This window comes from Bison bison, unplaced genomic scaffold, assembly GCF_000754665.1.
Source record: "Bison bison bison isolate TAMUID 2011002044 unplaced genomic scaffold, Bison_UMD1.0 scf7180017864209, whole genome shotgun sequence".
In the NCBI taxonomy this organism is placed as follows: Eukaryota; Metazoa; Chordata; class Mammalia; order Artiodactyla; family Bovidae; genus Bison; species Bison bison.
This window is the reverse complement of record NW_011494781.1, coordinates 3679818-3691122: the sequence shown is the minus strand read 5'-3', so window position 1 is coordinate 3691122 and position 11305 is coordinate 3679818. Positions and strand designations below refer to the sequence as shown.

Below are 11305 nucleotides of genomic sequence, written 5' to 3'. Positions count from 1 at the left end.
TCCACAGACATAGCTTCCAAGTTTCCAGAGTCACTTGCACTGGGAAATCATAGCATGGCACCGTCTTGGGTAATCTCAGTTCTCTGAGTCCAGGGGCAATTCACCAATCAGGGGTTAATTCTGCCTAGCAACATAGCTGATACATACCCTCTTTTTCTGGAGAAACGGAGCTAGAAAACTAAGAGAATCTAATATTCTCTTATAGAAGGGAAAAAGCTTTTACCTCTGATACTAGATACAATTTTTTAGCACTCATAAAAATCTTTTCATTAAATCATAAGCATGCTTCATTTCTCTTAGAGGTGTTTCAGAAATATTATGGCCTCATAATGAGTTTGGACAATCCTCTAGTTCTGTGTATTTAGCTACCACCAAGTATCCTACTCTTAAAGCTGACTGAACATCCCTACTCTGGTTATCTTCTTAACATAAATTCAAGGAATGGAATTAATGGGTTCAAAGTTTATAAAACTCTTAGTACATCTTTGACCAGCCCTTCAAAAAGAAAATGTCAGTTTACATTTTTTTAATGGCCAGTTTCTTTAAAAATATTATTTATTTATTTTTGGCTGCACTGGGTCTTCATTGCTTTGCACAGACTTTCTCTAGTTGTGGGGAACTACTCTTTGTTGAGGTGCATGGACTTCTCATTGCAGAGGCTTCTCTTGTTGTGTAGCATGGCTCTAGGGTACACGGGCTCAGAAGTTGTGGCTCCTGGGCTCTAGAGCACAGGCTCAATAATGGTGGCGCAAGGGCCTAGCTGCTCCATGGTGTGTGATATCTTCCTGGATCAGGGATGAAACCAGTGTCTCCTACATTGGCAGGTGGATTCCCCACCATGGAGCTACCAGGGAAGCCCCTCAGTTTACATTTTGACTCAAATTGTATGAAAGTATCTGTACCTTTAACAACACAGGTTATACTTCTTTAAAGCACTTGCCAATTTTACATGGGGAAAATTCTGGACCAAAACTATTTTCCTGTGATAATTCATGAGTTTAGAAATGTTTATGTACATACAATTTATTTTGTTAATTGTCTATTTTTGTCCTTACCCATCTTTATTTTGGGAAGCTCATCTTTTTAAGTAGTAAGAATATTTACATGGGAGTCTCGTATTCTGCAAATATTTTTACAGTCTTTATATACTTTTTATTTTGGTAGAAACGCTTATTTTTCAGGTAGACAAATTTATCAGTCCTCTTCCATCTGCTTGCAATTAACATTCCTAATGCTTTTGTGGATGTGTATATAGACTTTCTAAGTGTGTGAAATCCCTATTTTTCTTGCTTTATAATGTGCATTGAAAAGCTTTCCGCTTATTTTAAGGCTCTGGAACAGTTTTATAGTTACTGATTTTCTATGCCTTGAAATTTTTTTTTTTTAATGCCTTGAAATTTTGAAGGAATTTTATAATAGTTATGTGTCTCCAATGATATGAGATAAATTTTAGACAGTTTAAAATTTTCTCTATTGTTATCTATTCAGTTTTCTACTTCTATTAAAGGCATTGTTAAAAAGTTATATTTTCATAGAATGTTATCAATTTTATTGAGAGGTAAGCATGTATTTGCACAGACCTGAATCTACAATTTTAACAAAACTATAATACAGACTTTTAAACATTTATATATTTTTGCTTATGTATTTTTTTTCCTTTTTTTTAACTTCTGTCTTTCTTCTGTTAGAACAAGGGGATTGTACATTTTACTTATCAGTCCTATTGTTTTCTGATTCATTGATTTGTTCATAATTTTTATTGATCTGCTTCCTTTGCTTTCCTTAGTTTTTCTCTTTCTTTTTTTTAAAGGAAAAATGTCTCTATAATTACAAAAAGTAATTGCAGGAGAGCCCAGGCAATGATATTTCCTGGGACTAGCAAGAAGATAGGTAAATGTTAGTAAGTCAATGGATCTCTCAGGGATTCTAGTCTGAGAACATGAGAAAATGGTATGTTTATGGGACAGGAAGAAACCAGGACCTGATTCCAGCTAAGCCCAGTGCCTCTGGGTAGAGCCACCATTAAGCCGTTCCAGATAGAACCCAATGTAGCCTCTAGGCTTTACCTGGGGAGCGAATTGTATCATCTTTTGAGATGCCTGGAAGTGGGTCTTTCTCGTAGTCCTTGGGCTGGTGAGAAAGGAAAGTTAAGGGGGGCACATCCCCTATCACTCTAAACAGGGGGTGTCACTAGGGTCTCAGTGGAATCTCTAAACAGGAGATGTCACCAGGGTCTCAGTGAAATTGCTAAACAGGAGGTGTCACTAGGGTCTCAGTGGAGTCTCCTCTGCAGGGAGAGGAAGTTCATCTGTGATCCTGAAGAAGGTGAAGATCAGTTTCCAGTTTTTCTTTGTTTCCCCTACTTCTAACCAGTTAGTGCATGCTAGACACTATGCCAAGTATTTGTACGAAGCATCTAAGTCTTGATAACTCTGTGAACTAGGCAGTCACATTATCCCCGCTTTGGGGGGGCCGAGTGGGAGGGAACAGGACAGTGACTTGCCCGGAGTCACACAGACAGGATGTCCTGTAGGTTGGACTGCAAAGCTTGTGTTTTTTTTCACCACCATGAGAGACCATGTTTTATCACAGCTGATCCTAATTCCTACTGCAGCTTTATCATTTAAGGGGGAGCTTGTCAAGCCTAGAATTAATGATAAAAATGAACTTAAAGTACTCATTATGTGCATATTCTCCTCTAAATTCGATTCCATGTCTCATCTCAAAGCAAGGAAAACATTTGTACGGAAAACAATACTTGAACTGAACATTTGAGTAATCAGTACACTCTTCTGCATGCCAGTGGTTATTTTTATTACTGTCCCAAAGAGAGGGGAGTGGGGAATGAGGGAGAAAGGGTAGGAGAGGAGGGGAGAGTTGAGGGGGAGGAAGCTTTGGAAGAAAAAAGGGGCAAATGATAAATGATAACTGTTGCAAATGATAACATCCCAACTAATCTGACCCCATAGCATGTACAAAGAAATGTTTATTTTAAAATACAAAGTAATTTTTTAAGTTAAAATTAAGATGTCTAAGCGTTAAATCACTTTACTAGACAATACAGATCTGTGAGTTTTATGCTTTTGAAACAGTCTCCCTAGAGGACTGTTGGGCCATTTTTTTTTTTTCCCCTCATGAGAGAGAAGAGTGCAATCAATGAAGGTAAAGTTGCAACTTAATTGAATGTCATGCAATGTGAGCAGAGCCAGAGCTGCCCAGAATAAATCAAGGCAAATCAGGTCAAGCGATTTCTCTCATCTCCGGCCTCTCTGGAAGTTCAGTCAGAAGAACAGGAGATGCAGGCTGTGGGGGATTCTGTTCCAATCTGACGTGAGTCTTTATATCAAGGCCAGCGTTTACATTCACAACCTCTTCTGAATACACACAACGCACACCATACTTTTGTTTTTTTCAAGAGCACAAATGCTATACTTAACATGACAGCCACTCATGACTATTGACTTACATATTCAGACATACTTTAAAAATTATATATATTTCAATTCAGGCACTGAAAAGCAAAAGCCACCTGTAAAAGACAAGGCCTACTTAGATGAGATTTTATGCAGGGCTCTACTCACCCCGGACCGGAAAAGGACACATCTAATAAGGCTGCTGCTGTATGCCCAGGAAGAGAGGAAAGAGGAGAAAAGGCAGACAGAAAATGTTGTTTAGGACCCAACAGGAAAGAGGGAGATCTCTTTCTGTACTTACAATAGCAGTTGGGGTGGCCGCCAGCACACAGTAGAGCAGCAGAGGGGTGATGAAGCTTTCCTCCTCTGTCCCCGGGTAAGGCTTCATTAAGTCTCCGTCCTGACAGAAGAATCCTTGGATATGCACCTGAAAAGTGTCAGTGCATTCGAAGTAGTAGGCAAGCAGCACTGTCCCAGCCATGATGACAAGCTGAAAATACAGCATGGCCACACAGAGACATTAGCAGGGCTTCGGAGCTGTGCCCGTCCCTCAGAGCATACTCCCTCCATCACCCGGCAGCTCTCCTTGTACTGGTACTGGCAGTGTCTGCGTGTCTGGCTCCACATGCGCTGGGCTCAGGGAGTGTGTGCTTACTTGTCTGCCTTGTAACATCTGTTATATAAACCTTCCAGCAAATAAGAACGGCTCCCATCTGAGAGGCAGACCACAGCATCGCTTGTAGAGAGACCCAGCTTCTGTTGTCCCCCACCCCGCGCCCTTCCCAGAGGATGCGTGGGAACCAAGGCGATGCTGCCATTCAGGACAGAGGTGAAAAGTCAAAGGACAGTGGCATATGAATTGGCCAGATGTAGCATGAGATCTGCTCATGGAAAATTTCAGAAAATATTAGAGATAAACTTACCTTATTACAAAGTATTAGAGGCAGGTAAATGATGAACGAATGCGCAAATGAATGAATGATCAGGAAAGCTAAAGCCTAGAAAGGTTAAGGGAAATTTTCAGAACCACACCCTAAATTAATGGCATGGATAAGAACATCGTACAGGTATCCTATATCGGTCATAACTCTTATCCTTTTCCAAAAAGATATTACCTTTATTCCAAAAATAAAGGTAAGGCTTTCTACCTTTAATAAAGGTTTTCTACCAGTCAATAAAGGACTTTGCTGATGATGACATCTTATTCTATATGTACTTCATAAGGTTTGGACACAAAAAGGGACACAGTTTTATCCTTTCGTTTAGCTCAGACATGTCCCAGATACTCACTGAGGTTTAGATGAGGCCTTTAACAGGTGTGAGGAGTTGGGGGAGTATGGAAACACCATTATTTTCCTCATTCACAATTGAAACACCAAAATGGCAAGATGAGATGGTGATAAAGGTTGACAGAAAAGAGGTCTTTGAGATTATAAAATTATGGAAAATTAAGCTGGAAAAGACCTTGGAAGTTTTCCCATATAAAACCTTTATTTCATAGATGAGAAAACAGAGGCCCAGCAAGGAGAACTAATTACTGCTGGATTATCCAATAAGTAAACCAAACATGTGCTTACACTGACAATCAGCAAAGCAAGGAAACTGAAATGGAGAAAAAGTATTTTAAAATGTTGATTTGTTTAAAAGTATCAAAGTAATCATTTTGGGAGAAATTAGAACTTGGTAGTGTGTCTTTTATGGCTTAAAAATTGTTTATGTGTGGAAGTACATAAAGGGCAGGGAGGAAGAAGTATAATCTTTGAGGGTTTAGTCTCCAGTTTTTATTCCAGCCCTGGAGTGACTAACCCAAGGTCACATAGCTAGTTAGTGTTAGACCCAGGACAAGAAACCCACATTTTCTGATCTCCAAGGGGCAAAACACCTGTCATGGAGTGGAAATCAAGTTATGGGGGTGGGCAGGGTGGCTCACCTCTCATGCAGAGAGGCACTGTTTCTCATCTTTATCCACGTTCATGTCCATTGCTTTCGCTACGACACCAGAACAGAGCCTCGCACTCTGCCCACTCTTTCACACCAGGTGCAGTCTCTGCTTCTGGAATGTTAGCTCTGCGATTCCTCCTCCTCATTGTCTTTAAGGGTCATTTGGGTTAAGAATCTTCCCCAGTCTTCCATTTTCTCTAACTCAGTGCCTTTCCTCTTTGGTTCAGGAGCCTTGAATTATCTCTGGCTGCACTGAGTTCAAAGTACAAACTCCTAACCATCCTGCTATAAAGGTCTGTAGGCTCCAAATCATACTTTCCAATCACTCTCGCACACAGCTTGTTTCTGACTCTACAAGGATTATATTCCATTATCTGACATTTGCTACCTTCCTCCCCAGGGGACCTTCTGTCACAACTTCTGGCCATTCAGTAATCTCTAGATTTGTGTGTGTTTCTTGGTGCCTGAAGTTGTTCACTGGCATGTGTAAATTACCAGTGCTCCTGCCACCATCTCTAATGTTTCATGCATTTTATTTCTTTCCTCTTTAACACAAACTTGGATATAGATGTTTCCTATAAGGATGAGAAATAGGTGCTCCCAAGCTGTCCCACTGAATGGTGCTCTTGCTGGCAGCTAGTTTATAAAGTCAAGGCCATGATGTTTCTGGTTTTCTTCTGTTGCATTGCTCGGTTGGATTGACTGGATGGGAAAGAAGCTGGCCAGCTGACCTGAATGTTTTGGAGCTAACGCTAGGATTCCAACAGTTTGGGGGCTCTGCCACTGTTTCTGTTTTCTGCACAGGCATGATCTGATTTCTGTTTATCTTATCCATGTGGCAGGAAACAACATTTTCTCTCTCTCAGCTTCATTAGTCCTTAGGAGAAATGTGCTTAGAGAATAGGCAGATCAATGGGGGCTTTTTGGATAAAACAAAAATAAATGGCATCTAGCTTCCTCTATTGAGGAGGAATGTTATATTTTATTAGGTGCATTTGTGCTACCACTTCCATTTAAAAGAGAAAAAGGTAAAGAGAAGTAAATGATAGCAAAATTGTGTGTGTGTGTATATATATATACATATATATATGGTCTATATACAAATGACCTATATGTATATTTGTGTGTATATAGAATCATACATATATATACATTATTATACATATACATTATACATATATAATGTATGTGTGTGCATGTTAGGTCACTTCAGTCATGTCTGACTCTGTGCAACCCTGTGGACTGTAGCCTGCCAGGTTCCTTTGTCCATGGGTTTCCCCAGGCAACGATATTGGAGTGGTTTGCCATGCCCTCCTCCAGGGGATCTTCCCAACCCAGAGATCAAACCCAGATCTCCTGCATTGCAGGAAGATTCTTTACCATGAGCACAGGCTTCTTTTCTATTGAACGTTCTCTTGCGAAAGAAAGTGAAAATGAAGTCACTCAGTCATGTCTGACTCTTTGTGACCCCATGGACTATAGCCCACCAGGCTCCTCCATCCATGGGGTTTTCCAGGCAAGATACTGGAGTGGGTTGCCATTTCCTTCTCCAGGGGATCTTCCTGACCTAGGGATTGAACCCGGATCTCCCACATTGTAGGCAGATCTGTATCGTCTGAGCCACCAGGGAATCCAGCTTTCTCTCATGACCATGTATTAAAAAGAAGTGCAGGAACAGGAGAAGCACATTGATTCTGCTTCCACGGGCAAACTCACAGCATGGATGACACACAATTAGCTGTGGGCGTCCTCCCTTCCTCCTCCCTGTCCTGGGCCACATTCATCACCGTCTAGGTTTGTGTCACTCGTGCCAGCTGGCACCCTTGCCGTCTGCGCTGCCTTCTCCAGCCCCAGCTAGGGAGGCCTGGAGGGTGGCCATAATGTTGGTGTCACATGAGCAGATGGTGAGGCTGTGCTGGGCCCAAGTGCTGGTGGCAGGGTTGATGATACCAGTGTGAAAAGAGCAATTAAGGCTGTGGGGAGATAAGGTGTCAGGAGCTCCCATCCCAGGGATTCTCCTCAGCTCTCTCTTCCTGAGAATGACAACCCGATATATGAGGATGCATTAGGTCCTGATCATTCCATGAAGATTCAGAAGGCAGCACCCAGCAGGGTATGAAATACAGCTTCTCGGAGTTTACAGTCCTGTGTTTCTACCCCAGCCCTCTGCTGATGGGAGAAAAGTTAAGGTCACAGAAGGGTAACTGGGAAGGTCACAAAGCTGAGAGGAGAGACTGAGATGACAGATATATTTTCCTTTGGTTGGTGAAGTCTGAAGCAATTGTGGACCACTAATTTATACGACAGGATACAAGCTAGGAGAGCAGGGGACAGATAATTGTGTATGACTCATGTGAGTGAGTGAAACTGTGTGTATGTGTGTGTGTCCAGGGATGTAGGGGCAGACTCATGATGTGGGAATGAGAGGACTGGTATCTGGTTTTGAGTGTAGAGGGGATATTTTTATTTTAAGATTTATTTTTATTTATTTATTTGACTGTGTCAGTCTTGGTTGCAGCATATGGGATCTAGTTTCCTGACCAGGGATCAAACCTGGGCCTCCTGCATTGGAAGCTTGGACACTTAGCTTCTGGACCACCAGGGAAGTCCCTAAAGGGCATAGTTTGAACTGAGGGATCCTAGTGCTAAGTGACCAGTCATCTTGGTTTTCTGAATGTTGAGCTCTAAGCCAGCTTTTTCACTCTCCTCTTTCACTTTCATCAAGAGGCTATTTAGTTCTTCTTCACTTTCTGCCATAAGGGTGGTGTCATCTTCATACAGATGAAGAAATTGATTCCAGGAGACATTTGAATAAAGTACTCAAGTCTGGGGACTTCCCTGGTGTTCCAGTGGCTAAGACTTCACACTCCCAATGCAGGGGGCCTGGGTTTGATCCCTAGTCAGGGAACTAGATCCCCATGCTGCAACTAAGACCAGCACAGTCAAATAAAATTTTTATTTTATTTTTAAACTTTAAAATATTGTATTAGTTTTGCCAAATATCGAAATGAATCCGCCACAGGTATACATGTGTTCCCCATCCTGAACCCTCCTCCCTCCAATTTTTTTAAGTACTCAAGTCTGTAGCACATGGTTTAGCCCTTAGTATTATGCTGACATGTTTCTCACTTGATTTTCCTCAGGCTGGCAGAGTTTGTGTGAAGAAATACATCATAATTACACTAGTAATCCTAGATTCAGCCAAGTTGTGTGACCTTATACAATTCATGTTATCTCTCTGGGCTTCTGTTTCCTCTTATATAAAATGGAAATAATATGTGTACCATTTTGGTTGGTTGAGCACAGAGAAAAGAGTTGATTTATGTCATGTACTTAGAACAGTTCCCAAGACATGCATAGTATAGATCATACCTTTACCATCACCATCTCCTCCATCTCCTACTCATTCTGTTTCTCCTTGGCTCTTGCCCCTGTTGTTATGGAAGACTTCCAGTTCCTCGCAAAGCATCTCTTTTATTTCTAAGGGTTCCCCGTGAGGTCTCACGGGGCTCACTGTCAGTTTTCTCAGGTGTTTCCCCTCCAGCTTACGATCTTGTTCCACTTCCATCAGTACCACTTGAGGGTTTCCCACCCCAGCTGTTTTGTGCAGCTATTGACCTTGGTGCCTAACATGCTTTGCCAGGACTGAACAACATGCAAATCTTTAATGTGTACTATCCCTTGAGGTTCTAAGACTTTGCTTCTGCATCACAACCATGCCAGATCTGATCATCTAAGCTCTGATGCAGTGTTCCTTCTGCTTGGAGTATCCTTTATCCTCTCTCTCTATGGAATTGAACATATGTCCCTGGGACTAAGTCAAAACCAGTATCCTGAACACACACCACTCTGCCTTCTCCACCCCCTTGCCCTCTCTCCTCCTCCATGCAGCAGCCCCTTCCCTTGCTCTCCTTCTGTCAACACCCATCCCTACTAGGTCACCAACCACATATGAACCCCAGCTTGGGATCAACTGACACCCTCCTACAGATCACTGTTTCCTGTGTTGATGTGTGCTCCCCAGTTGGGTCACAAATGACTCGAGATTAGAGAGCATATCTGAGAATTCCTCACCTTCACTACACTTACTTTGGGACTGAACGCAGAGACAGTTTTCAGAAACAGTTGTTGGTTGGCTGACTAATTGGCATTGGTCTCAATCACTTCTGGCAAGACCAGAATAAGAAAGCTTTTGGGGGAGGGAAGCATTCATTGCCTCAAGTAGAGTGACTGAGCACCCCAATTTGTTCAAGACACACAAACATCTCCATGTTAGCACTGAAAAATCCCATGTCCCAGGACACCCCTTGGTGCCCCATCACTTCATGGCAAATAGATGGGGAAACGGTGGCTGACTTTATTTTTCTGGGCTCCAAAATCACTGTAGATGGTGATTGCAGCCATGAAATTAACAGACACTTGCTCCTTGGAAGGAAAGTTATGACTAACCTAGACAGCATATTAAAAAGCAGAGACATTACTTTGCCATAAAAGGTCCATCTAGTCAGGGCTATGGTTTTTCCAGTAGTCATATGTGGATGTGAGAGTTGGACTATAAAGAAAGCTGAGCACTGAAGAATTGATGCTTTTGAACTGTGGTGTTGGAGAAGACTCTTGAGACTCCCTTGGACTGCAAGGAGATCCGATCAGTCCTGGGTGTTCATTGAAAGGACTGATGTTGAAGCTGAAACTCCAATACTTTGGCCATCTGATGTGGAGAGCTTACTCATTTGAAAAGACCCTGATGCTGGGAAAGATTGAGGGCAGGAGGAGAAGGGGATGATAGAGGATGATGGTTGGATGGCATCACTGACACAATGGACATGGGTTTGGGTGGACTCTGGGAGTTGGTGATGGACAGGGAGGCCTGGCGTGCTGCGGTTCATGGGTTTGCAAAGAGTCGGACATGACTGAGCGACTGAACTGAACTGATGAAGGTCAATAATAACTCATAATTGCCACGAGGCATGTTTATATATTCTCATTTTGTTTCAAAAAGAAGTTATATCAACTTTTACCAAATAAAGTAAGCAAGCATCAATGAACTGTTGGAACAGAAGAAATAAATATGCAGACATTATAGAAATTATATCCTTGAGTATAAGTTGTCTTCTAGTCAACACAATAAGGAATTACTGGTCAGTTTCACATTTCACAGTAACTATAAGATAAAAACCAAGCAATGCTTAAATAAAGGTAAGTAGAATCTTTCTGATAGAGTGACCTGGACAGAAATTCATCCTGGGTCCTCACATGCAACATGATAAACAATGACCATGCTGAGAATGACTGTGCTGTTCCTTATATGGGATTTCATATCAACTCTTAACATAGGCTGATGACATCAAATTAAAGCTAAATGCACAAAAACAATACTGTGAGATAGAAGGGAAGAGGTGGATATCATGATTCAGTGTAGGTTAAACTTGAGAGATACAGCACGATGAAAGGTTAAGGCTGCCTAGCCTGGAAACCCACTCTGCTGCTTACTAGGAATGTGACAAATTCCTGTGCCTCTGTTTCCTCATTAAAAAAGTGAAGGGGCTGGTAATACTACAGCACCTACCTCTTCAGGTCTTTGTGCAGATTAAATGAGGATTGTGTAGTATTTACAGCAATATCTGACTCAATAGTAAGCACGTTCTAGAAGAATTCATAGACTATGTATTCTACATTCTTTCCTATAGTTTCTCTCAGATTAGGTTTTTAAAAACTACTGGGTAGCAGTGAATTAGATACGACCTTTTCATAAGTGTTCTTCCAGGGAAACACAGATCCACATATTTTATAAAAAATGGATTTCATTGTTTAATGATACCACAATGTCATAAAAATCCGTCCATAGTTCATCAGGCACTCTATCAGATCTAGTCCCTTAAACCTATTTCTCACTTCCACTGTATAATCATAAGGGGTTTGATTTAGGTCATACCTGAATGGTCTAGTGGCTG

General features: G+C 41.6%; 1 protein-coding gene across 1 annotated transcript in view; it reads right to left on the bottom strand.

Annotated features, from left to right (window-relative positions):
- The window catches only part of LOC104992073 (lipid phosphate phosphatase-related protein type 1), a 300451-nt gene that overhangs the window by 48448 nt on the left and 240698 nt on the right, over window positions 1–11305 (bottom strand). Inside the window, exon 3 of the mRNA XM_010844816.1 lies at window positions 3715–3903. Coding sequence (XP_010843118.1) covers window positions 3715–3903 — 189 coding nt within the window. The remainder of the gene's footprint in view (window positions 1–3714; window positions 3904–11305) is intronic.